General features: G+C 42.8%; 1 protein-coding gene across 2 annotated transcripts in view; it reads right to left on the bottom strand.

The window, feature by feature from the left end:
* Window positions 1-2,997: 2,997 nt before the first annotated feature.
* LOC114561488 (polypyrimidine tract-binding protein 1) overlaps window positions 2,998-26,862 on the bottom strand; it is a 45,335-nt gene continuing 21,470 nt past the window's right edge. For both annotated transcript variants that reach the window (XM_028587540.1, XM_028587541.1), the window contains exons 6-15: window positions 24,974-25,102; window positions 23,244-23,354; window positions 21,202-21,379; window positions 19,124-19,195; window positions 17,979-18,118; window positions 15,581-15,614; window positions 10,398-10,490; window positions 8,388-8,604; window positions 5,152-5,229; window positions 2,998-3,834 (exon numbers count right to left, since the gene is read on the bottom strand). In XM_028587540.1, the coding sequence (XP_028443341.1) occupies window positions 3,702-3,834; window positions 5,152-5,229; window positions 8,388-8,604; window positions 10,398-10,490; window positions 15,581-15,614; window positions 17,979-18,118; window positions 19,124-19,195; window positions 21,202-21,379; window positions 23,244-23,354; window positions 24,974-25,102 (1,185 nt within the window). In that variant the 3' untranslated portion in view covers window positions 2,998-3,701. The remainder of the gene's footprint in view (window positions 3,835-5,151; window positions 5,230-8,387; window positions 8,605-10,397; window positions 10,491-15,580; window positions 15,615-17,978; window positions 18,119-19,123; window positions 19,196-21,201; window positions 21,380-23,243; window positions 23,355-24,973; window positions 25,103-26,862) is intronic.

The following is a 26,862-nucleotide window of genomic DNA, read 5'->3' as shown; positions in this document are numbered from 1 at the left end:
AAATCACTGATTATTTACATGGAGTCTGGTGGAGTTTAGCGAACGCAATTTTGCAGATGTTTTTCTGTTTAAAAAAAGGATCTTACTCTTTAACTAAAAGGTCTATCTCTGTAGGGATCCATCCCATAATGTTGTCAGACACTTAGAATAATAATCTGAGTCGGTCAGCAGCAACAACAGAACTTTTAGTGGACTCTAACTGCTGCTGAACATTGGTCCTGTAGGGTTACATTACAGCTCGGTTCTGGTTTAATACTGGACCAGTTTCAGTTCCCATCAGACACACAGGGTCCAGTAGTTACCCTCTAACCAGTTCATTATCTTTCTGTGTTCTTGAAAACCAGAAACCTGAGGCAGGCGGCGGGCTTGTTTGCATCTAAAAAGGCTGTTTTTGGTTTCAGCTGTAGTGGATCACAAAACGTATAAATAAAAACCGTTCAGAGAGGCTACGCGAGAGACGAGCTAAAAGAAATCACAAACCCAACAGAAAACAAAAACAACATTCAGATTGTAGAAAGGCAGCAGAAGAAGAAACTGCTGAGACACCAACAAATTAAAAAAAACCAAACAAGGAAAAGTTCAGGAATGATTAAAATATTGCTACGATATTGGATTTGAATAAAAACTTGATTGCATACATGAAAATGGAAAAAAAAAAAAAATCAAAGAGGGAAAGTAAGGAATAAAGAGCATCTAAAAAAAAGATCCAGCAAACCCGCTAAAACAACTCAACAGTTCACATGTTTGACGCTACAGTAACCAGCAGTACAAAAAAACACTACAACACCAATAAAATACACATAAAATAAGGATATATATCTGTAGTACATCAACAGTAAACCTTTCTCAACTGTAAACCTGCTCTTTGCCAATTTACAGAGGCATGATGGGAGATTTTTTTAATGTCAAAGTCAAGGTTATTCTGACTCGGGGAGGATAAGGCACAGGGATCATCTGAAGGCCAAACGTAGCCTTTTTCTAAACGTGGCGGACTACAAAACCGACGCGGTTTGAGGGTACATTCAGGATTTCCCCCCCAAAAACGTTGTCGGAGCAGATATTTAAGAAACACGCAGACTTGTTGGGAGTTTATCTTATTCACCGTAACCCCCAGAGTAAGACAAGTCCATACATACCCTTCTCATCTCTGTGTGTGCTGTAACGCTGTCTGAAGGCTCCAGCATTAGCTTAGCTTTATGTCTGTCCTCGACTAAAGAACTCCTTAGTCGACTAACACTTATAGGATTTTGTCGACTAATCGATTAGTTGATTTAATTGACAGAGCTGTGAGCTTTGAGAGGTGGTTAAGACTAGAAAAGCACAATATAAATGTAGTTAATTAACCATCTGTAGAACTGAGTTTCTCTAAAATTAATCCTGCAAAAGCACCACTTTAAATCTTGTGTTCACCATAAATGGGCTCAGAAGTTTCCTGAAATAAATAATTAAGCATAAAAAATGACTAATCGACTAAAGAAATCTTAGTCGACTAAGACCAAAACGACCGATTAGTCGACTAATCGACTGAGAGGTGGCAGCCCTACTTAGCTTAGCACAGATCCTGCATGTAACTGGTTCCAACTAGCCTAGCTTAGCACACATCCTGCAGGTAACCGGTTCCATCTAGCCTACTGCTCCCAATAAGTGACTAAATAACGCCAACATTTTCCTATTTCCATGTTGTGATTTGTAGAGTCACAGCGTGTACAAATAACAAGGTCACATGACCCACAGCCATCTTCTAACTGTCTACATACTGGGAACTATATTCTCAGAAAGGCGAAGCACTGCTACTCTCTGCTACTTGGGCGGAGGGATATGCTTGCAGCACCTGAGATGCCCAGAGCAGCTTCTCCTTTCTGAGAATATAGTTCCCAGTATGTATACAGTTAGAAGATGGCTGTGTGTCATGTCACCTTGTTTTTTGTACACGCCGTGACTCTACAAATCACAACATGTAAATAGGAACATGTTGGCGTTATTTAGTCACTTATTGGAAGCAGGATCTGTGCTAAGCTAAGCTAATGCTGGGGGCGTCAGACAGCCTGAGCCGCACTGAGATGAGAAGGGTATGTATGGACTAGTCCAACTCTGGGGGATACGCTGAATAAGATAAAGTCCCAATAAGTATCGAAGTGGGGAAAACTTTCAAAAGGAGAGGATTAGGTCCACAGGAGAACTGGGAATCTGACGTTAAAGGAAGGAATCGGAGTTAGTAAAGTCGGAATTTTAAGAAGTTAACGGACCGGCTACATTGCGGCGTGACATCTGCGGAGGATTGGTTGCAGCTGGCGCAGCGGTCCTGCTTGATGCCCTGCTACGTCGTGGTATGTCCTGCTACGCTGCGGTATGTCCTGCTACGTCGTGGTATGTCCTGCTACGCTGCGGTATGTCCTGCTAAGTCGTGGTATGACCTACTACGTCGTGGTATGTCCTGCTACGCTGCGGTATGTCCTGCTACGCTGCGGTAAGCCCTGCTACGTCGTGGTATGTCCTGCTACGTCGCGGTATGTCCTGCTACGCTGCAGTAAGCCCTGCTACGTCGTGGTATGTCCTGCTACGTCGTGGTATGCCCTGCTACGTCGTGGTATGTCCTGCTACGTCGTGGTATGCCCTGCTACGCCGCGGTATAACCTGCTATGTGAACGCTTATAACACATGAAATTGGCGACCACGGACAGAGAGCAGCGTAGTGGTGCATCTGCTCCGCAGAGATCTGCTCTACAGGCATAAAACAGGACAGTCTGTTTTTATTACGTGAGGTGTGTGTGTGTGTGTGTGTGTGTGTGAAAGGGGCCACACACACACACACCCTGACAGAGGCACACACAGGCAGGCACGCGCACACACACACACACACACACACACACACACACACACACACACACACAGAAAGAGAGACACACGCACAGACAGAGACAGAGACAGAGACAGAGACAGAGACACACACACACACACACACACACACACACACACACACACACACACACACACACACACACACACACACAGAAAGAGACACACACACACACACACACACACACACACACACACACCAACAGTAGACTGATGTTTCACAGCTCTGTGACGGTAGATCGATTTTGTTCACAGCTCTGTGCCGGCTCCAAAAAACTGAAGAAACTACCAACGATCCCAGAGGGAAAGCTCTCCGTCTCGCCTGCGACTCACGCAATCCTTCGCCGTGCGGCGCTGCAAGGTGGAGGCGGTTAAATAAACATTCAGCAGCACATCCGCTCCGCCAACGATCCGCATACGCCACGCGTTCAATGTAGCCGAAATGTTTGTTGACGTTACCGAAAAATGACCTTAGACAAGCGACTTTAATTCCTTAATCCTGGGAATAAAGTCAAAAGGCAAGAGTGGCTTTAAAAAGGACACAAATATATATGAACAGTCATAGTCCAAATTCTGACTATAATCTTGATAATTTTGGGTTTTTTCCAAAAGAAATGCTGACAAACTAAGAATCCTGACTTCCCAGACTTTCACTGACACTAAATCCAGACTTCTGACTTCTAGTGTTTCTTACAATGACCCTAATCCTCTTTGAAGGCAAAGAACTTCAAAATGAGTTCACAAAAATAATTTAACATCATGCACACCAGGCTTTTCCGGTGGGGTTTTTGGATATGCGTCGGAATGATGAGGAGTGTAGTGGACCCCCGGTGGGCCTTGGAGGCTCAGATGGAGGATTTGGAGAAGGAGACCCTCAGGTGGTGGTTCTCTCCCAGGTCGTGGTTGTGGAACTCGATGAGGGCCTCGACGGCCTCTTCCACCGAGCCCATCTGGATCAGGGCCATCTTGTGGTCTTTCCTGGGAGGGAGAAACCAACACCATGTTTTCACACTCTTTACACCAGCAGATCTCAAACTTTTTACAATAATCATCCCCCCTTCGAACAGGTTGAACGGCTGCAACTAACGATAATTATGGACATTCACACACACACACACACACACACACACACACACAGAGTGAGTGAGAGAGAGACACACACACAGAGAGAGAGAGAGAGAGAGAGAGACACACACACAGAGAGAGAGACACACACACACACACACACACACACACACACACACACACACACAGAGTGAGTGAGAGAGACACACACAGAGAGAGAGACACACACACACACACACACACACACACACACACACACACACACACAGAGTGAGTGAGAGAGAGAGAGAGAGAGACACACACACACACACACACACACACACACACACACACACACACACAGAGTGAGAGAGAGACACACACACACACACACACACACAGAGTGAGAGAGAGACACACACACACAGAGAGAGAGAGAGAGAGAGAGAGAGACACACACACAGACACACAGACACACACACACACACACACACACACACACACACACACACACACACACACAGTGGTGAGAGAGAGAGACACACACACAGAGAGAGACACACACACACACACACACACACACACACACACACACACACACACACACACACACACAGAGTGAGAGAGAGAGAGACACACACACACACACACACACACACACACACACACACACACAGTGAGTGAGAGAGAGACACACACACAGAGAGAGAGAGAGAGAGAGAGAGAGAGAGAGAGAGACACACACACACACAGAGAGAGAGAGACACACACACACACACACACACACACAGAGTGGAGTGAGAGAGAGACACACACAGAGAGAGACACACACACACACACACACACACACACACACACACACACACACACACACACACACACACACACACACACACACACACACACACACACACACACACACAGAGTGAGTGAGAGAGAGAGAGACACAGACACACACAGACACACACAGACACACACACACACACACACACACACACACACACACACACACACACACACACACACACACACACACACACACACACACACAGAGTGAGTGAGAGAGACACACACACACACACACACACACACACACACACACACACACAGAGTGAGTGAGAGAGAGACACACACACACACAATGAGAGTTCAGGACAAAGGATGTGTGTTTCAGAACAAAGACCGGGACTTTGGGATGAAAGAGGGGAGTCGGAGAGGTGGAGGCAGAGACAGTAAAACCAAAGGACTCACTGGAAGAACTTGAAGGCCTTGACCAGAGCTCCTGAGGTGGAAAACAGCATCTTGAGGTCGTCCTCAACCACAGACGGGCTACAAACACAAAAGGTAACGTTAGCATTAAAAGGAAAGTTGCAGGTATGAATATGGTATGGACTAACATCAGGGGTCTCCAACCTCTCTTTATCTAAGGGCTACTTTAAAAAAAAACACTAAAGTGGCCAAGAGCTACTTGCATCACATCGTACTTCATTTATTTAATAAGCTGAATGAAGCTACTGTTTGGACACGAATGAAATTGCAACACCCAAAAGCTTATGAATAATCGTCACTTCACGTCGAGGTTCAAGCCTATTTTATACTTCTTTTAGCCCACAAAGTTAGAGCTACTTCACTGAAAATATTCCCCATCAGGGTCCAAGAAAACATGACCACTTAACACGTCTACGGCCCACAAAGTTAGCTCCCTCACTTTTAATATCCTGGTCATTTTGGGTCTCAGTTTGTCAACCTATTGGCTGCTGGAAACCTGCTCTTGAGCTACCGGTAGCTTGACAGCTACAGTGCTCAGCATACGGTTATGAACCCATGCTAAAGTTGACTAAAAAGAGGAATAAAACAATCATCTTTTGGAAATTCATCTTAATGCCTTAATTAAATTTTCTTTTGAAAAAAATCCAACCTTTAAGGACCCCAATTTTCTTTGTGAATGAATAATATATCGTAAATAAATAAATGTTCTTCCTTAAAATACAGGGGGCATAAGTCAGTCCACCCCTATGTTAAATTCCCATAGAGGCAGCAGATGTTTATTTTTTAAAGGCCAGTTATTTCATGGATCCAGGATACTATGCATCCTGATAAAGTTCCCTTGGCCTTTGGCATTAAAATACCCCATCATCATCACATACCCTTCACCATACCCCCACATCATCACATACCCTTCACCGTACCCCCATCATCACATACCCTTCACCATACCCCCCACATCATCACATACCCTTCACCATACCCCACATCATCACATACCCTTCACCATACCCCCACATCATCACATACCCTTCACCATACCCCCACATCATCACATACCCTTCACCATACCCCCACATCATCACATACCCTTCACCATACCCCCACATCATCACATACCCTTCACCATATACCCCCACATCATCACATACCCTTCACCATACCCCCACATCATCACATACCCTTCACCATACCCCCCCCATCATCACATACCCTTCACCATACCCCCACATCATCACATACCCTTCACCATACCCCCCACATCATCACATACCCTTCACCATACCCCCACATCATCACATACCCTTCACCATACCCCCACATCATCACATACCCTTCACCATACCCCCACATCATCACATACCCTTCACCATACCCCCACATCATCACATACCCTTCACCATACCCCCCCACATCATCACATACCCTTCACCATACCCCCACATCATCACATACCCTTCACCATACCCCCCATCATCACATACCCTTCACCATACCCACCACATCATCACATACCCTTCACCATACCCCCACATCATCACATACCCTTCACCATACCCCCCACATCATCACATACCCTTCACCATAACCCCACATCATCACATACCCTTCACCATACCCCCACATCATCACATACCCTTCACCATACCCCCCACATCATCACATACCCTTCACCATACCCCCACATCATCACATACCCTTCACCATACCCCCCATCATCACATACCCTTCACCATACCCACCACATCATCACATACCCTTCACCATACCCCCACATCATCACAAACCCTTCACCATACCCCCCACATCATCACATACCCTTCACCATACCCCCCACATCATCACATACCCTTCACCATACCCCCACATCATCACATACCCTTCACCATACCCCCACATCATCACATACCCTTCACCATACCCCCCACATCATCACATACCCTTCACCATACCCCCCACATCATCACATACCCTTCACCATAACCCCACATCATCACATACCCTTCACCATACCCCCACATCATCACATACCCTTCACCATACCCCCCACATCATCACATACCCTTCACCATAACCCCACATCATCACATACCCTTCACCATAACCCCACATCATCACATACCCTTCACCATACCCCCACACATCATCACATACCCTTCACCATACCCCCACATCATCACATACCCTTCACCATACCCCCCATCATCACATACCCTTCACCATACCCACCACATCATCACATACCCTTCACCATACCCCCACATCATCACAAACCCTTCACCATACCCCCCACATCATCACATACCCTTCACCATACCCCCACATCATCACATACCCTTCACCATACCCCCACATCATCACATACCCTTCACCATACCCCCCACATCATCACATACCCTTCACCATACCCCCCCACATCATCACATACCCTTCACCATAACCCCACATCATCACATACCCTTCACCATACCCCCACATCATCACATACCCTTCACCATACCCCCCACATCATCACATACCCTTCACCATAACCCCACATCATCACATACCCTTCACCATAACCCCACATCATCACATACCCTTCACCATACCCCCACATCATCACATACCCTTCACCATACCCCCACATCATCACACACTTTCCCTAAAATCATCTCTCAATGCAAATCAAACCAGCTATTAGTAGTGCTGGGCAAAATGGAGAAAATCAGATATCAAGATATTCTTGACCAAATACCTCGATATAGATATTGCTGCGATATTCTAGGGTTGACCATTGGTGCTTTAACAAAATATCTTCACACTTAGATTTTAGATACATAATCATCAGTAATGTGAACATAATGTCAAAGTGGGGAAAAGGCAAATAATAGAACAGCTAGATCAGTCTGGTAAGATCAGAAGATGACATCACTTTACTGTAATGCAGCCTTTAAAACCAGGAAAAGACATCACTTAGGCCAAAATCTAAGACGATATCTAATCTCATATCAGAGAGTTTTTTTGTGATTGTTGCGGGGCAAAAATCCTTGATTATGCGGCACGTTTTATTAAAAAAAGGCGATGGAATACGCTCTATGATATTTATGCAATTTTATGCGATGACATTGCGGGAACTTACAAATCCCCCCCCTGGAGGGACTGATTAGGCTAACTGAAATAAAACCATGCTTGTTGGAGGCCCCTGGACTACATGATGATGATTTCTCGGATGAACTCACGGGATGTTGGAGAGGTGCAGAGTGGCAGAAGGTGGGAAGATGTTGGAGTAGTTTTTGGAGCCGGGCTTCTTGAAGCGGTGCAGGGGGGAGTTGCTGTAGTCTTTGGTCAGACCTTGGTCCTCGTGGCCTTCGCGGGGAAGCTGAACGCTGGTGTGTTTGGACGGTGTGATGCGCAGAGGTTTCCCGTGCAGCTGCTGGCCACTCAGGTGGCTCATGGCTGCAAGGAAAGATGAAGGTGAAGAACGCTGCTCAGGTTTCTGACTGGAAGAAACTACTCCATGCACGTAATGTATATTCTAGAGCTGCTCCCTCTTAGTCGATTAGTCGACTAATCGGTGGTTTTGACCACCGATTGAAATGTCTTATTTCCAAGAAACGTACGAGCACATCTCTGGTAAACACAAGAATTAAAGTGGCGCTTTAACATGACTCTTAGTGGAGAAACTCCGATTTACAGATCTGTCGATTAAATCAACTAATCGAGTAGCTGATACAGTTGAATGAGTGTTAGTGGACCAAGAAGTTCTTCAATCGAGCGCAGCCCTTGTATATTCTGCACTCAACCCAGTGTCTTTTCAAAGGGGCTCCCTCTCTCTCATGCAGATATCTGAATGAAAGGTCTCAAAACTCTCTGACTGGAGAGTCTGGAGAGTACATGTAACTGCTTTTACAATTCTTGATGTAGACATTGATTGTTTTCATAGCACAGCAGGTTAGAGGGAACCTTGTACAATTGGAGAATCCCTTTCAAAATCCAAGATGAATAATATATAACTGAAATATACAGAGGTTTGCAAAAGTATTCCTACCCCTTTGAACCAACGTTACCTAGCTGAGTGTGTGTGCAGGACATTACCTGGCTGAGCCTGTGTGTGAGCAGGACATTACCTAGCTGAGCCTGTGTGCGTGAAGGACATTACCTAGCTGAGCCTGTGTGTGTGCAGGACATTACCTGGCTGAGCCTGTGTGTGTGCAGGACATTACCTGGCTGAGCCTGTGTGCGTGAAGGACATTACCTAGCTGAGCCTGTGTGTGTGTGAAATTACCTAGCCGTGTGTGAGTGTAGGACATTACCTAGCTGAGTTTGTGTAGGACATTACCTAGCTGAGTTTGTGTAGGACATTACCTAGCTGAGTTTGTGTAGGACATTACCTAGCTGAGTTTGTGTAGGACATTATCTAGTTGAGTTTGTGTGTAGGACATTACCTAGCCGTGTGTGTGTGTAGGACATTACCTAGCTGAGTTTGTGTAGGACATTACCTAGCTGAGTTTGTGTGTAGGACATTACCTGGCTGAGCCTGTGTAGGACATTACCTAGCTGAGTTTGCGTAGGACATTACCTAGCTGAGTTTGTGTGTAGGACATTACCTAGCTGAGTTTGTGTAGGACATTACCTAGCTGAGCCTGTGTAGGACATTACCTAGCTGAGTTTGTGTGTAGGACATTACCTGGCTGAGCCTGTGTAGGACATTACCTAGCTGGACATTACCTGGCTGAGCCTGTGTAGGACATTACCTAGCTGAGTTTGTGTGTAGGACATTACCTAGCTGAGTTTGTGTAGGACATTACCTAGCTGAGTTTGTGTAGGACATTACCTAGCTGAGTTTGTGTAGGACATTACCTAGCTGAGTTTGTGTGGGACATTACCTAGCTGAGTTTGTGTTACCTAGCTGGGACATTACCTAGCTGAGTTTGTGTGTAGGACATTACCTAGCTGAGTTTGTGTAGGACATTACCTAGCTGAGTTTGTGTAGGACATTACCTAGCTGAGTTTGTGTAGGACATTACCTAGCTGAGTTTGTGTAGGACATTACCTAGCTGAGTTTGTGTGTAGGACATTACCTAGCTGAGTTTGTGTAGGACATTACCTAGCTGAGTTTGTGTAGGACATTACCTAGGACATTACCTAGCTGAGTTTGTGTAGGACATTACCTAGCTGAGTTTGTGTAGGACATTACCTAGCTGAGTTTGTGTAGGACATTACCTAGCTGAGTTTGTGTAGGACATTACCTAGCTGAGCCTGTGTGCAGTCCGACATCTGAACCAGAGCGTTCTCCTTCTTGTTGAACAGAATCTTCACTCTCATCACGTCGCCGTAAACACCTTAACACACACAGCCGCAAACACACACACACAAAAATTCTTCATACAGACACAAAGACCAACACGTAAAGCTAGTGCTGGGCAATATATCGATATTATATTGATATTGTGATATGACATAAGTGTCTTCTCCTGGTTGTAAAAGCTGCATTACAGTAAAGTGTTGTACTTTTAACTTAGCATACTGTTCCAACTGTTCTATTATTTGCCTTTTCCCCACTTAGAAATTATACCCACATTACTGATGATTATTTATCTAAAAGATGTTTTGTTAAAGCACCAGTTGTCAACCCTAGAATATCGCCCCAATATCCATATCGAGGTATTTGGTCAAGAATATCGTGATATCTGATTTTCTCCATATTGCCCAGCCCTATGTAAAGCTACACTCTGGGAACCAACCAGCCCAACCTGCTGACCCTTATCATAAATTACATGTGTCAAACTCAAGGCCCACTGTCCTGTCTCACACTTTTGGTGCTTTTTTTCAATGTTTTTGTCACTGTTTTTTTGTGGACCAACTGAAGACAGGTTTTCAAACGGATTTAAAATTTACGTTAAACTCAAAGCAGAATTTGGCAGATTTTCCGACGTTGACACTCCCAGAACCGAGGAGTTTCTATATTCAGGCTGTGAAACAGGTTGCTGTTGGTGTGAGGAGCTGCTTTTGAAAAATGAAATCTAGGTTTCGCTTGATTTGCTAAACGTTTGACCCCAAAGTACGGTTTGTTTGAGTGGTGTGATCACTCCAGTTACTCTAAACCGGGCCCTGGCCCGCTTGAAAGAGGTGCGCCTGTGCACGGAGGGGTTAGACTAGGCCAGTGTTTCTCAAATGGGGGTACCTGTCCCCCTAGGGGTACTTTGAAGGACTGCATGGGGTAGGTGGCCAAAATGTTTTTAAGTTACAAGGCTGTAGTTTTATGGTGCGTTCTTTTTGTCCACCGAAGTCGATCGTCAAGTCGTCTGAACTCAGAGGACCCCGAGTTCACTTTCAAAGATGGCTACGTCGTGCATCACACGTAGTAAAAATTGTGGTTTTCTACAATTTTAAGCACTTTTGTCTTTGTTGTAACCAAATGAAGAAGTGGTAAACATAGTGCTGTATACTGCTACCTATAGACATGTCTCTACAGTCTTATTAGGAGTTAAACATAGTGCTGTATACTGCTACCTATTAGACAAACATGTCTCTACAGTCTTATTAGGAGTTAAACATAGTGCTGTATACTACTACCTATAGACATGTCTCTACAGTCTTATTAGGAGTTAAACATAGTGCTGTATACTACTACCTATAGACATGTCTCTACAGTCTTATTAGGAGTTAAACATAGTGCTGTATACTACTACCTATAGACATGTCTCTACAGTCTTATTAGGAGTTAAACATAGTGCTGTATACTACTACCTATAGACATGTCTCTACAGTCTTATTAGGAGTTAAACATAGTGCTGTATACTGCTACCTATAGACATGTCTCTACAGTCTTATTAGGAGTTAAACATAGTGCTGTATACTACTACCTATAGACATGTCTCTACAGTCTTATTAGGAGTTAAACATAGCGCTGTATACTACTACCTATAGACATGTCTCTACAGTCTTATTAGGAGTTAAACATAGTGCTGTATACTGCTACCTATAGACATGTCTCTACAGTCTTATTAGGAGTTAAACATCGCCTGATTAGTTATTTTGGAGCTTGTGCAGCTGAAATTGTCTAGAGACGCTCGGTTGCTATATGACTAAAATGGCTTTAAGCCGAGTCTGGAGCAGAAAGCAGAGCAGTAGCCGAACGTTAACGTTTCATGTGTCAAACTGTGAAATATATGTGTGTAATATGTCAATAACTGGGTGAATAGAATCCTAATGTTACTAAAAATGTTTTAAAAATCCATCTTTTCTCCGACTCGTAGTATTGTGTGAGAAAAAGAACGCAACAACTCCGCGGTTATTCGTTTTTCGACACGGATGTGACGTCACACTCGAGCTACTAGTCGCGATTACGAGACAAGAAGAACGCACCGTTAGTGCTACTGGCTTTATTTTCTCCAAGTTTGTCGCTTTTTCAAAGTTTCTGTCTCCGTTTAAGAAGTTTGTCACCTTTTTTTGGAGGTTTTGTCGTTTGTTTTGACCTATTCTTGCCTTCCTTCTTGACTTTTTTTCTTCAAAGTTTTTGTCTCTTTTTTTCAAGTTGGTCACTTTTCGAAGTTTGTTGCTTAATTAGCCTATTTGAATTTTTTTTGTCACTTTTGTCGCCCTAGTGTTGCCTTCCTTCTTTCCACTGTGTTTTTGTTACTATTTTCGACCTATTCTTGCCTTATTTCCTTCTTTCTACCGTCTTTTTCCAAGTTTTTGTCGTTTGAAAAAAACCACAAAGTTACTGTGGCTACTTTTTATTATCATTTAAATGTTTTCCAGGTACAAGGTGTGTGATCACGCCGTACTGGGCCCGGGCTGTTTGTGGTCCAGCTGTTTAAACCAGTTCGGTTGGACTCGGCCAACACGAATCAGTGTGGCCTCTAAACGTGCCCAGTCTGGTTCTTACCTTACAGATGAAGGGGCTTTGTAACGGTGTAAGCGTGTAAACTGGGCCAAGTGTGAGTTAGGGCTGGGCGATATAAGAAATATATCAATATATTTTTAAATGAGATATGGAATTAGACCATATCGCATATATCTATATAGTTAAAATTTGATGATTGCTCCAAGCAAGCTGCTGATCCTTTTGGATTGGCCTCTTTTATTTCATAGGCTTTTTATTTAAGATATTTTTTTATGTAAATGTGCACCTTATGGAGCTTGGATTTAAAAAAAAAAAAGGTACTCCTGTTATTACACAGTATTTAGGTTTAAATTTTATTGTTATTTTAACAGCTGAGCATTTAATCATGAACCAGGTGAAGAAACCTGTTTATTATTTATTAGTTAGTTTTTGTAACTGTTCACTGAAATAGCCAGTTTCTATGAAACTAGTTGTGAAATGTCATATTTGGCTTTGACTGAACATTTGCTCTCACTTTGCGGAAAAAATATCGGGATATACAGTACAGGCCAAAAGTTTGGGCACACCTTCTCATTCAATGTGTTTCCTTTTTATTTTCATGACTATTTACATTGTAGATTCTCACTGAAGGCATCAAAACTATGAATGAACACATATGGAATTATGTACTTAACAAAAAAGTGTGAAATAACTGAAAACATGTCTTATATTTTAGATTCTTCAAAGTAGCCACCCTTTGCTTTTTGTGATAACTCTGCAAACCCTTGGTGTTCTCTCAATGAGCTTCATGAGGTAGTCACCTGAAATGGTTTTACCTTCACAGGTGTGCTTTGTCAGGGTTAATTAGTGGAATTATTTCCCTTATTAATAAAAAAGGCAAAGGGGGGTACTTTGAAGAATCTAAAATATAAGACATGTTTTCAGTTATTTCACACTTTATTGTTAAGTACATAATTCCATATGTGTTCATTCATAGTTTTGATGCCTTCAGTGAAAATCTACAATGTAAATAGTCATGAAAATAAAAAGGAAACTCATTGAATGAGAAGGTGGGTCCAAACTTTTGGCCTGTACTGTATATCGTATATTGATATTCAGCCAAAATATATCGGAATAGGACTTTTGGTCCCTATTGTGAGTTTGCCCTTATGTTCCAGCATGGGCCTTAGTGAAGTTGAGTTTGACACCTCTGGTCTTAAACCAGCAGAGACCGGGAACCAACGCTGACAAAAGTAGGAGTTTTAAATTTAAAAGTCGGAGCTTCTGGATGTTTTAACACAGGAAATTAAGTGAGGAAATTAAGGTCAAGGATCAGAGGAAATCAAAATAGGAGATTACACCGTGTAGGAGCTCTGAGCTATGAATTCTGGGAGTGTTGGCGAGCAGCTAATTCAACACCAAGGACATGCAAACTGAAAGAGACCCGGCATGCAAACTCAGAACCTGAGACTTTATCAGATGAAACACACAATACATGCAGCTCGTATGGAAAGAATCTGTCACATTCATTCACCACGACTGAACTCTGAACTCTGGGAGTGAGAGGCGTTTAGAGGGCTGGCCGTGGTGTCGGCAGGATAGGCAAACGCTAGGGGCGCCGGTGGTCCCACTGAGTAAGGATAAGCTAAAGATAATACTACACAAAATTACATAATGGTTGAAAAAGCACCAAAAAAACGTTAAAAAAAAGCCTTGAAAAAGAAAAAATATGTTGAAAAAAAGGAGACATAAAAAGCGTCAAAAAGTGACTTATTTTTTTTTTTTTTTTTTTTTGAAAGGGACAAAAATGCCTGAATAAACAGAATCTGGAGATATATATTTTTTCGGCTGGTTTTTCTGTAAGTTTTCTCTTGATTTTCGGTCAGTTTTTGGCTGATTTTCGGTCAGTTTTTGGCTGATTTTTGGTCAGTTTTCGGCTGATTTTTAGGGAGTTTACGGCTGGTTTTTCGGTCAGTTTTCGACTGGTTTTTCTGTCAGTTTTCTGCAGATTTTTGGTCAGTTTTCTGCTAGTTTTCGGTGAGTTTACAGTCAGTTTTCGGCTGGTTTTTGGTCAGTTTTCGGCTGGTCTTCGGTGAGTTTACAGTCAGTTTTCGGCTGGTTTTTGGTCAGTTTTCAGCTGTTTTTTGGGTCAGTTTTCGGCTGTTTTTTTGGTCAGTTTTCGGCTGGTTTTCGGTGAGTTTACGGTCGGTTTCTCAGTCAGTTTTCGGTCAGTTTTTTTGGGTGATCCAGAATGGAAATGACTCGGAGTGGAGATGTGTTAATATCCTGACGCATATTTAAATTTGGTCAAAATCTGTGGAAAGTTCTGCGTTGACAGAGTCTGTGTGGGAAACGTTGTCTTTTACTAAGACTTTCCCATCTTGATTTAAACGTTCATATTTATTCTTTGCTATTTCTAAATGTTCTTCACTTTGAGTCTGTGTTCTTACGGGTGTTAAAAACTCTTCTTAAAGTCACATCTAAAAGCTGCAAATATTGTGAATAAACTCAAATCAACACACAAAAATCTGAAAAACTAATGAAAAAGAAGAAAAAATCAAACAAACATGAAGTTAAAATCAGACCAATCAGGTGACAACGTACCGAAGAGAATAAAGAGGCAGTGGGGCGTAACTCTCTTTAGAGACAGCAGGAGGGACAGGACAGGTAAAGGTGGCCAGGCAATTCCATGGTAACCAATTAAAAAAGGGGAGAAAAACAGACAGGTGAGGGGTCAATCAGGAGGTTAATTACCTTTGCAGAGGAGAGAGAGTGTGTGTGTGTTTCTGTATGTGTGTGTCTCTGTGTATCTGTGTGTGTGTGTGTGTGTGTGTGTGTGTGTGTGTGTGTGTGAGTGTGTCCCTGTGTGTGTAACTGTGTGTAACTGTGTATGTGTGTCTCTGCGTGTGTGTGTCTCTGTGTGTGTGTGTGTGTGTGTGTGTGTGTGTGTGTGTGTGTGTGTATGTGTGTGTACCTTTGTGTCCGTGTGTGTGTGTGTGTGTGTGTGTGTGTGTGTGAGTGAGTGAGTGTGTCCCTGTGTGTGTAACTGTGTGTAACTGTGTATGTGTGTCTCGGCGTGTGTGTGTGTGTGTGTGTGTGTGTGTGTGTGTGTGTGTGTGTGTGTGTGTGTGTGTGTGTACCTGTGTGTCCGTGTGTGTGTGTCTGTGTGTGGGTGTCTCTGTGTGTATCTCTGTGTCCCTGTGTGTACCTGTGTCCCTGTGTGTATGTGTGTGTGTCTGTGTGTGTGTCTGTGTGTGTGTCTGTGTGTCTGTATGTGTGTGTATGTGTGTGTACCTGTGTGTCCGTGTGTGTGTGTCTGTGTGTGGGTGTCTCTGTGTGTATCTCTGTGTCCCTGTGTGTACCTGTGTGTCTGTGTGTCTCTGTGTATGTGTGTGTGTCTGTGTGTGTGTGTGTGTGTAAGCATTAAAACATTACAGGAAGTCAAGGTAAAAACAGATAAAAAAAAAGGTAAAAACATCATGTACTTTTTCCTTTTGGTAACAAGATAATCTTTAGAAAACCATTCAAAAATCAAGGGTTTTCAAAATATCAAATCAACGGGATTTTTACTCCCAGATCCACACTTTCTGCCACTTATTTTGTAACTTTTTTTTCTTGCTTTTACATCGCCTTGTTCAACGCCAAGTTACCGCTGCAGAGACAGGAGCCAGAGAGGACCCGGTCAGTGTAACTCTCATCAGTTCTATCTTCTAAGGACAAACGGACCCTTGGAAAAATAGAAAAATGGGTTCAAATATCCAATTTTTCAGTTTCTTCCACCTTGACAAATGGATAAAAAAAAAAGATCTTTAAAATGTTTTTCCGATTTTATGTTTCTTATTCAGAGGATCAGAAATTTAGAAAATTACAAAATTGCGTCTGAGCTCCAATTATTCATCATACTGCCACCATGGTATCCTCTCCCACGTTCCACCTAGCTACGCCTAGATACCATCAGCTGCACCTCTGACCCCAAACTCTATCAATCAGTTTGGTTGTTTTTTGGTCCATATGCAGTTAATGAGCTGCACATTCAGCCAAGTAGAGGAAGAGAATACTATTATATTATATTTTACTAACATAAAATTGGAAAAACAGGTTAAAGATCAAATTTTTTAATTTGTCGAGGCGGAAAAAATGAAAAACTGAATATTTGAAAACCCGTTTTTCTGTTTTTCCAACTGTCTGTCTGTGCTTACAAAATTGAACTGATGAGTGTTAAACTGACCCAAATATCCAATTTTTTATTTTTTTTCCGCCTTGACAAATTAAAAAACTGGATCTTTAAACTGTTTTTCCAATTTTCTGTTTTTTATTCAGAGGATCACACATTTTGAAAATTACAAAATTGCTTCTTGCATCAGTTGCACCTCTGACCCCAAAGTTTGGTAGTTTTTTGGTCCATATGCAGTTAATGACCTGCATATTCCACAAACGAGAGGGAGAGAATACCATGGCAGTATGATGAATAATTGAAGCTCAGACGCAATTTTGTAATTTTCTAAATTTCTTATCCTCTGAATAAACAACAGAGATCCAATTTTTTTCATTTGTCATGGTGGGAAAAAAATTTGATATTTGAACCCATTTTTCTGTTTTTCCAAATGTCCGTTTTGTGCTTAGAAAATTTAACCGATGCGTGTTAAACTGACCCAAATATCCAATTATTCATAATACTACCATGGTGTTCTCTCCCTCGTTCCAACTAGCTATTCTGCAAACGAGAGGGAGAGAATACCACGGCAGTATTTAATAATTGGAGCTCAGACGCAATAATGTAATTTTTGTTCTAAATTTCTGATCCTCTGAATGAAAACAGAAAATTGGAAAAAACAGGTTAAAGATCCAATTTTTTTAATTTGTCAATGCAGAAAAAACGTAAAACTGGATATTTGAAAACCCATTTTTCTGTTTTTCTAACAGTCCGTTTGTGCTTAGAGAATTGAACTGATGAGTGTTAACACTGACCGGGTGCTGTTTGGTGGGCTGTGTGTGGACTCACCTCGGGGTTGAGGTTGCTGACCAGCAGGACAGAGACTCCAGCAGACATGTGGGGGGGGAACCCCAGCCGGGCTCCCCCGGGGAGGGACAGCGAGGCCAGGCCGGGCAGAGTCTGGACCAGGCCTGGGTAGTGGGAGGACACTGGGAGAGCAGAGAGAGGGTGGGTAAGAGGGACAGCAGACTGAGACAATAAACCTCTAGAACAGAAAGTAACATCACTTTACTGTAATGCAGCTTGTAAGACCAAGAAAAGACAACACTTACCATATCACGATATCCAAAATCTAAGAGAATATCAAGTCTCATATCACGATATTTGTATAACATCGATATATTGCCCAGCCCTAATATGAATTACACTACAGGCCAAAAGTTTGGACACACCTTCTCATTCAATGCGTTTCCTTTTTATTTTCATGACTATTTACATTGTAGATTCTCACTGAAGGCATCAAAACTATGAATGAACACATATGGAATTATGTACTTAACAAAAAAGTGTGAAATAACTGAAAACATGTCTTATATTTTAGATTCTTCAAAGTAGCCACCCTTTGCTTTTTTATTAATAAGGGAAATAATTCCACTAATGAACCCTGACAAAGCACACCTGTGAAGGTAAAACCATTTCAGGTGACTACCTCATGAAGCTCATTGAGAGAACACCAAGGGTTTGCAGAGTTATCAAAAAAAGCAAAGGGTGGCTACTTTGAAGAATCTAAAATATAAGACATGTTTTCAGTTATTTCACACTTTTTTGTTAAGTACATAATTCCATATGTGTTCATTCATAGTTTTGATGCCTTCAGTGAGAATCTACAATGTAAATAGTCACGAAAATAAAAAGGAAACTCATTGAATGAGAAGGTGTGTCCAAACTTTCGGCCTGTACTGTGTATACGGGAACTATTTATAGTTGAATGAGAGGTGGGAAAAACTACAAGCTTTGGACACACACACACACACACACACACACACACACACACACACACACACACACACACACACACACACACACACACACACACACACACACACACACACACACACACACACACACACACACACACACACACACACACACACACACACACACACACACACACACACACACACACACACACACACACACACTATGGGACTGACCTGCAGGTTGGAGGTTGAAGGTGGGGAAGGCGTGCGGTGCTCCGTACGGACCGGCCGAGATGATACCTGGAGCTGAGGAGAACAAACCTGAGTCGCAGGTTCAGAGGTTACAACTGTCTGTCTGTCTGTCTGTCTGTCTGTCTGTCTGTCTGTCTGTCTGTCTGTCTGTCTGTCTGTCTGTCTGTCTTCTACACAGTCACTGTCTCTATCACAAACATTACAGAACTTACACATCACATCCCATAACAGTAAGTGTACATTAAAAATCTAAGCGTCTGAAATACTATTTTGTTGTGTGTGTCGGTTTGTCTCTGTGTGTCTGTCTGTGTGTGTGTGTGTCTGTGTGTCTGTGTGTGTGTCTGTGTGTGTGTCTGTGTGTGTGTCTGTGTGTGTGTCTGTATGTTTCTGTGTGTTGACTGTGTGTGTGTGTGTGTGTCTCTGTACGTATCTGTGTGTGTGTGTCTGTATGTGTCTGTGTGTCTGTCTGTGTGTGTGTGTCTGTATGTGTCTCTGTGTGTGTGTGTCTCTGTGTCTCTGTGTGTGTGTCTCTGTGTCAGTCTCTGTGTGTGTGTCTCTGTGTGTGTGTGTGTCTCTGTGTGTGTGTCTCTGTGTGTGTGTGTCTCTGTGTGTGTGTGTCTCTGTGTGTGTGTCTCTGTGTGTCTCTGCGTCAGTCTGTGTGTGTGTGTCTCTGTGTGTGTGTGTCTCTGTGTGTGTGTGTCTGTTAGGGGTGGGAATCACCAGAGGTACCACGATACGATATTATCTCGATACTTAGGTCACGATACGATATTATTGCGATTTTAAACATATTGCGATATTCTGCAATATATTGCAATTTATTACCTTTTTTCCAACTTCATTATTATGTCCCCAAAGGAAAACTTTGTCAACATCTGTTTGTTCATCTCACATGAATTTTATTGCTGTAAAATGTGACTGTCAAGCTGACTAACTAACCAGCACTTTAATGAATATGTTATAGATGTTGTATACACCTGGCAAACTGAACTGTTTGCATTTTTAATTAAGGTGGACTAGACTGTAATACCAACAGGTATGCACTGCTGTGCTACTACAGGTATTTTTACAATTAAAATGAGTACAAAAAACGGGCGCGACGGAGTCACGTACCTTGGTTCCGGTGTTTTTAGCAAGTGACAAAATCCTTCATTTTCCACAACGTTGTATGGACGCAGGTCTTTGCACATGAAGTAGGCGATGGCTTGAGTTATTTTCTTAGCTCGCTCTGAATTGGGAGGTAGCTTTGTCAAGCTAAGTGTGTCCAGTGTTGGTTGGTTTTTTCGGGCGGAGCTGGTTTAGCATTAGCTTTACCGTCCTCGGCTAACGCTAACTCTGGATGGTGGCGTGTGAGATGAGCCCTCATGTTTGTGGTATTCCCTGAGTATTTTATTTGCATACGACACTCCTTGCAAATCCCATGTCTCATGTCCATCTCAGTTGTCCCCTCCTTGTTAAAAAATCCGAAAAAGTCCAAACACTTGATTTAAACGCAGATGGTGCATTTCTGATTTCTTTCTCTGACGCTGCCATGTTTATTTTATCTACATCCGCCTGCACGCTGACAGTCACCCCGCTGACCTCACCAGAAAACAAACAGCGCCATCTGGTGGACTGAATAAGCAATTGATTTCATTATTATACTACCAAAAAGTTAAATTCTGATGTGCAATTTAAATAATAAAAGATCGATACTTGGCGCCTGTGTATCGATACAGTATTGCCACGAGAAATATCGCGATACTATGCTGTATCGATTTTTTCCCCCACCCCTAGTGTCTGTATGTGTCTCTGTGTGTGTGTGTCTCTGTGTGTGTGTGTCCCTGTGTGTGTGTCTCTGCGTTTGTGTGTATGTATGTGTCAGTCTCTGTGTGTGTGTGTGTGTGTCTCTGTGTGTGTCTCTCTGTGTGTGTCTCTGTGTGTGTCCCTGCGTTTGTGTGTATGTATGTGTCAGTCTGTGTGTGTGTGTGTGTGTGTCTCTGTGTGTGTGTGTGTCTGTATGTGTCTCTGTGTGTGTGTGTCTCTGTGTGTGTGTCTCTGTGTGTGTGTGTCTCTCTTACTGAAGGCTGTGGCCATGCCCGGGTGCTCCATGCTGGGCTGGCTGTCCCCGCTGGGCAGGTCCGGTCTGGTGAAGTCTCGGCTCTTCTCGTTGTTGTATTTGACGTTGAGGCTGGTGAGTTTGGAGAAGCTGATCCTCAGAGTGCAGCAGCCGTTGTAGATGTTCTGTCCGTCCAGAGACTGCAGCACACACACAAACACACACACCAGCGCTCAACACAACTCTACACACTGCTACGTTTAGCTTTCAGCACCAGTATCTTCTGCTACGTTTAGCTTTCAGCACCAGTATCTTATGCTACGTTTAGCTTTCAGCACCATTATCTTCTGCTACATTTAGCTTTCAACACCAGTATCTTCTGCTACGTTTAGCTTTCAACACCAGTATCTTATGCTACGTTTAGCTTTCAACACCAGTATCTTCTGCTACGTTTAGCTTTCAACACCAGTATCTTATGCTACGTTTAGCTTTCAGCACCATTATCTTCTGCTACATTTAGCTTTCAACACCAGTATCTTCTGCTACGTTTAGCTTTCAACACCATTATCTTCTGCTACATTTAGCTTTCAACACCAGTATCTTCTGCTACGTTTAGCTTTCAACACCAGTATCTTCTGCTACGTTTAGCTTTCAGCACCATTATCTTCTGCTACGTTTAGCTTTCAACACCAGTATCTTCTGCTACGTTTAGCTTTCAACACCATTATCTTCTGCTACATTTAGCTTTCAACACCAGTATCTTCTGCTACGTTTAGCTTTCAACACCAGTATCTTCTGCTACGTTTAGCTTTCAACACCAGTATCTTCTGCTACGCTTAGCTTTCAACACCAGTATCTTCTGCTACGTTTAGCTTTCAACACCAGTATCTTATGCTACGTTTAGCTTTCAACACCAGTATCTTATGCTACGCTTAGCTTTCAACACCATTATCTTCTGCTACATTTAGCTTTCAACACCAGTATCTTCTGCTACATTTAGCTTTCAACACCAGTATCTTCTGCTACGTTTAGCTTTCAACACCATTATCTTCTGCTACGTTTAGCTTTCAACATCAGTATCTTCTGCTACGTTCAGTCCTCCCCTCCTCAACGCTTGGGTGTTTCCGAGCCCCTAAACCGGAGACATTTGGAAACACTGCTGTACCTCGTTTTGGTTTAAAAATTGCGTGGTTGCTTTGTAGTATGGATGGACACAAACGAAGACATTTGGAAAGGGTGCGGCAAGTCTTATCGGTTAGGTAGCTTACAGACCTTTCTGTAACAGTTCAACCTTGTCTCTCTGTCTGTCTCTCCTTCAGTCGGTCTAGTCTAGGGCTGCCACCTCTTAGTCGATTAGTCGACTAATCGGTCGTTTTGGTCTCAGTCGACTAAGATTTCTTTCTTTAGTTGAGTCATTTTTTATGCTTATTCATGCCTAATGACTAATCGGTCAACTAATTAGTCGACTAAGATTTCTTTAGTCGATTAGTCATTTTTTTATGCTTAGAAACTTCTGAGCACATTTATGGTAAACACAAGATTTAAAGTGGTGCTTTTGCAGGATTAATTGTGGAGAAACTCAGTTTTACAGATGGTTAATTAACTACATTTATATTGTGCTTTTCTAGTCTTAACCACCTCTCAAAGAGCAGAGCTCTGTCAATTAAATCAACTAATCGATTAGTCGACAAAATTGTATAAGTGTTAGTCGACTAAGAACTTCTTTAGTCAAGGACAGCCCTAGTCTAGTCAATTAAGGTATCTTAAAGACCTTTCAGTAACAGTTCCACCTTGATAATAAAGCTTGCATGTTGTTCTTTGTCCAAGAGGATTGTCTGTGTTTTAAACTTCTACATCCATGATTTCCAACCGCACAGTAACATCAGACAATCTGCTTCCAGTTTACAACGTCACACAGGTGCCCAGTGTGATATATGATGTCAGACGCGTTCATATCGACGCAGACTAGTTCTAAAACTCTTGTGAACACGGAGATTGTTTTTGTCCCTAGACGTAGCAGTGTGGATGCTTTCTGATCCGTTTGTTAGTGTGTGTGAGGCTCACCAGTTTAGCTGACTGGGCGGATGCTCCGTCAGAATACTGCAGCAGCGCCTGGAACTGGCTGTTCTTGGTGAACACGATGATCCTCAGCACCGTGCCGAACTTTGAGAAGATCTGCGGACCGGACAGGAAATATATTTACCAGGGTTCCTGCAGGCTTCGCCGAGTACAATGTATGACTTTTTAAAAACTTTTTAAAATTGAATTTAAGACCTCTATCATGACATTAACGAGTATGGATAACACGGCTAATGGTGCGTTCTTTTTGTCTCGTAATCGCGACTAGTAGCTCGAGTGTGACGTCACATCCGTGTCAAAAAACGAATAACCGCGGAGTTGTTGCGTTCTTTTTGTCACACGATACTACGAGTCGGAGAAAAGATGGATTTTTGTAACATTTAGGATTCTATTCACCCAGTTATTGACATATTACACAAATATATTTCACAGTTTGACACATGAAATGTTAACGTTCGGCTACTGCTCTGCTTTCTGCTCCAGACTCGGCTTAAAGCCATTTTTGTCATATTGCAACTGAGCGTCTCTAGACAATTTCAGCTGCACAAGCTCCAAAATAACTAATCAGGCGATATTTAACTCCTAATAAGACTGTAGAGACATGTCTATAGGTAGTAGTATACAGCACTATGTTTAACTCCTAATAAGACTGTAGAGACATGTCTATAGGTAGTAGTATACAGCACTATGTTTAACTCCTAATAAGACTGTAGAGACATGCCTATAGGTAGCAGTATACAGCGCTATGTTTAACTCCTAATAAGACTGTAGAGACATGTCTATAGGTAGCAGTATACAGCGCTATGTTTAACTCCTAATAAGACTGTTTAACTCCTAATAAGACTGTAGAGACATGCCTATAGGTAGCAGTATACAGCGCTATGTTTAACTCCTAATAAGACTGTAGAGACATGCCTATAGGTAGCAGTATACAGCGCTATGTTTACCACTTCTTCATTTGGTTACAACAAAGCTCTTTTTGCAACTTCCGGTTCGTAACTCCGGAAAAAGACTCGTAGATCGACTTCGGTGGACAAAAAGAACGCACCATGAACTTCCATTTCCCGATAGCTAAAGAATAAAATCTGTTGCGAAAGAGACTCGTGCGTTATTGCACTCGTCTGCAATATAAGTTGAATGTTGTTCTCATTTGTATTCGTAATTCCGCATTCACCAAATTATATTTGGAGTAGGGAAAGAAAGAACTACAACCACCACGGGGGAAAGAAACTACACTGTAAAGCACGGCAGGAGCATGTCAGTGAGAACATGTAGACCTGTTTGAAATGATTTTAAAACATAGAACACAATTCTTCAGTGAATTTAAGACTTTTTAAGGCCTAAGATTTGGATTTTGAAATTTAGACTTTTTAAGACCCCACGGAAACCCTGGGGCTTATACCCTGCATCCCCCCGAAATATACACCTATCGTTAGCACTATGCCTGTGTGGTCTTGCATCATACTTTTGGTATCGTATTGGGCTTATTACCATTTCTGTTTGCCCTTTGTGCTTTCTTACAGTTTAACAAAACATAAGGAAAGTTAAGTTTCTTCATCAGATACCCAGAAAAAAGTTAAGCCTTGTGTTGGTTGAAGATGTTATGCTATTAGCTTTCTGTCAAGATTTGAAGACAAGCAACTCTTTGCAAGGACAGCATTAGTCTTAAAGCCACCTGGTCAGCTTGATGTTGTTGTTGTTGTTGTTGTGTTTACCTGGCAGAGGGCGTCCAGCGTGACGGGGTAGACCAGGTTCTCCACCACCACCCTGAGCACCGTGCTCGGAGCCGGCGCTGCTACGTCCACGTGAGACGTAGTGAGGGCCCGAAGAGCCGCCTGGGCCCTCTGGGAGAGACAGGACACAGGCAGGGTCAACACAGGCTAACAGAGGCTAACACAGAATAACACAGGCTAGCAGAGGCTAAAAGAGAATAACACAGGCTAACAGAAGCTAAGAGATGCTAACACAGGCTAACAGATGCGAACAGAGGCTAAGAGATGCTAACAGAGGCTAACACAGGCTAACCGATGCGAACAGAGGCTAAGAGATGCTAACAGAGGCTAACACAGGCTAACCGATGCGAACAGAGGCTAAGAGATGCTAACAGAGGCTAATAGACACAAATGAGAGTGTCTGTGTGAGTGTGTCTGTGCATGTGTGTGTCTGAGCATGTCTGTGTGGGTGTGTATGTGCGTTTGGTGTGTGTGTCTGTGTGTGTTTGTGCATGCATGTGCGTGTGTATGTGTCTGAGCATGTCTGCGTGTGTGTGTCTGAGCATGTCTGCGTGTGTGTGTCTGTGCGTGAGTGTGACTTTGTGCACGCCTGTCTGTGTCTGTGCATGTGTGTGTGTGCATGTGTGCATGTGCATGTGTGTGTGTGTGTGTGTGTGTGTGTGTGTGTGTGTGTGTGTGTGTGTGTGTGTGTGTGTGTGTGTGTGCGTGCGCGTGTGTGCATGTCTGAGGAGAGGGGTGTTGTGATCTAGTCTCTGTTTTCATGATGTAAAGAACTGTCTTTTGTATAGGGTTGGGTACCGAAACCCGGTTCCACTATGGTACCGGTTCCTACGCAAACGGTAGTATTCGGGCTCGATTAGAACGTGAATTTCGGTTCCTCCTTTCGCAGCAGACTCTTTTTCTTTCTTTCTTTCTCCCTTTTCTGCCGTGGTGTGCTCGCGGTGTGAAGCTTGTGTCCGCGCTATCCTCCGACATGCTTCTCTACAATCACTGCTGATGGACGTCTTTATAAACGCTCCGAAACGGATGTAAAAATATCCCCCTTTCTCTGTAGTCTACCGTTAGCTAGCTACCCTAAATGTAGGCTACTTTTAAGATGCCATATTTCCCCTCCGGGCTCACCAAAACATATTACACTTACTCTGCTAGTCTATCGTTCAGGACAAGAGCCTGTAGCCTGGTGGTGGGGGGGTCCTGCCCTTTCAGACTCATACCTGGGTGTGTACAGACCTCTTGGACACTATCTGAGAGAGTTTTCTCCTGTGCAGGACATGCCATAAGTCAGGAGAGGTGTCCTATCTCGCCAGAGAAGGCAAATATGGTCATTTTTCTTAGAGATGTTCCGATACCGATACTGGTATTGGTATCGGCTCCGATACCGCCTAAAACGCTGGTATCGGTATCGGGAAGTACTGGAGTTTATGTACCGATCCGATACCACGTAATAAAACCCTAAAGAAAATCTACGTTAAAGTAGATTATTTATGTTCTTTTTCCGTTATAACTGACTGTCAAACTGGACACTAAAAGAAAGTTCTGGGGCATTCATTGTTTGTGTTTGTTCATGTTTCACAAAGATAGAAATAATAATAATTAATATCACATCAATACAGAGATAGTAGTATACAGCTGTTAAAACATAATGAAATATATGACACACTGGTATCGGATCGGTACTCTGTATCGGGCGATACGCAAGTTCAGGTATCGGAATCGGTATCGGGAAGCAACAAATCGTATCGGACCATCTCTAATTTTTCTGCTAAAGAACTGCTAAAGTTTGAAGCTGGTTGGCATACCAACTCAACATTTATTTTGTTGTTACTTGTTAATAGTGTAACTGTTATTTGTTAAATTATTGTAGTTATGTG

The sequence above is a fragment of the Perca flavescens genome, chromosome 9 (assembly GCF_004354835.1).
Source record: "Perca flavescens isolate YP-PL-M2 chromosome 9, PFLA_1.0, whole genome shotgun sequence".
Taxonomy (NCBI): domain Eukaryota; kingdom Metazoa; phylum Chordata; class Actinopteri; order Perciformes; family Percidae; genus Perca; species Perca flavescens.
The sequence above is the reverse complement of the archived record's forward strand: the minus strand, read 5'-3'. Positions and strand labels throughout refer to the sequence as shown.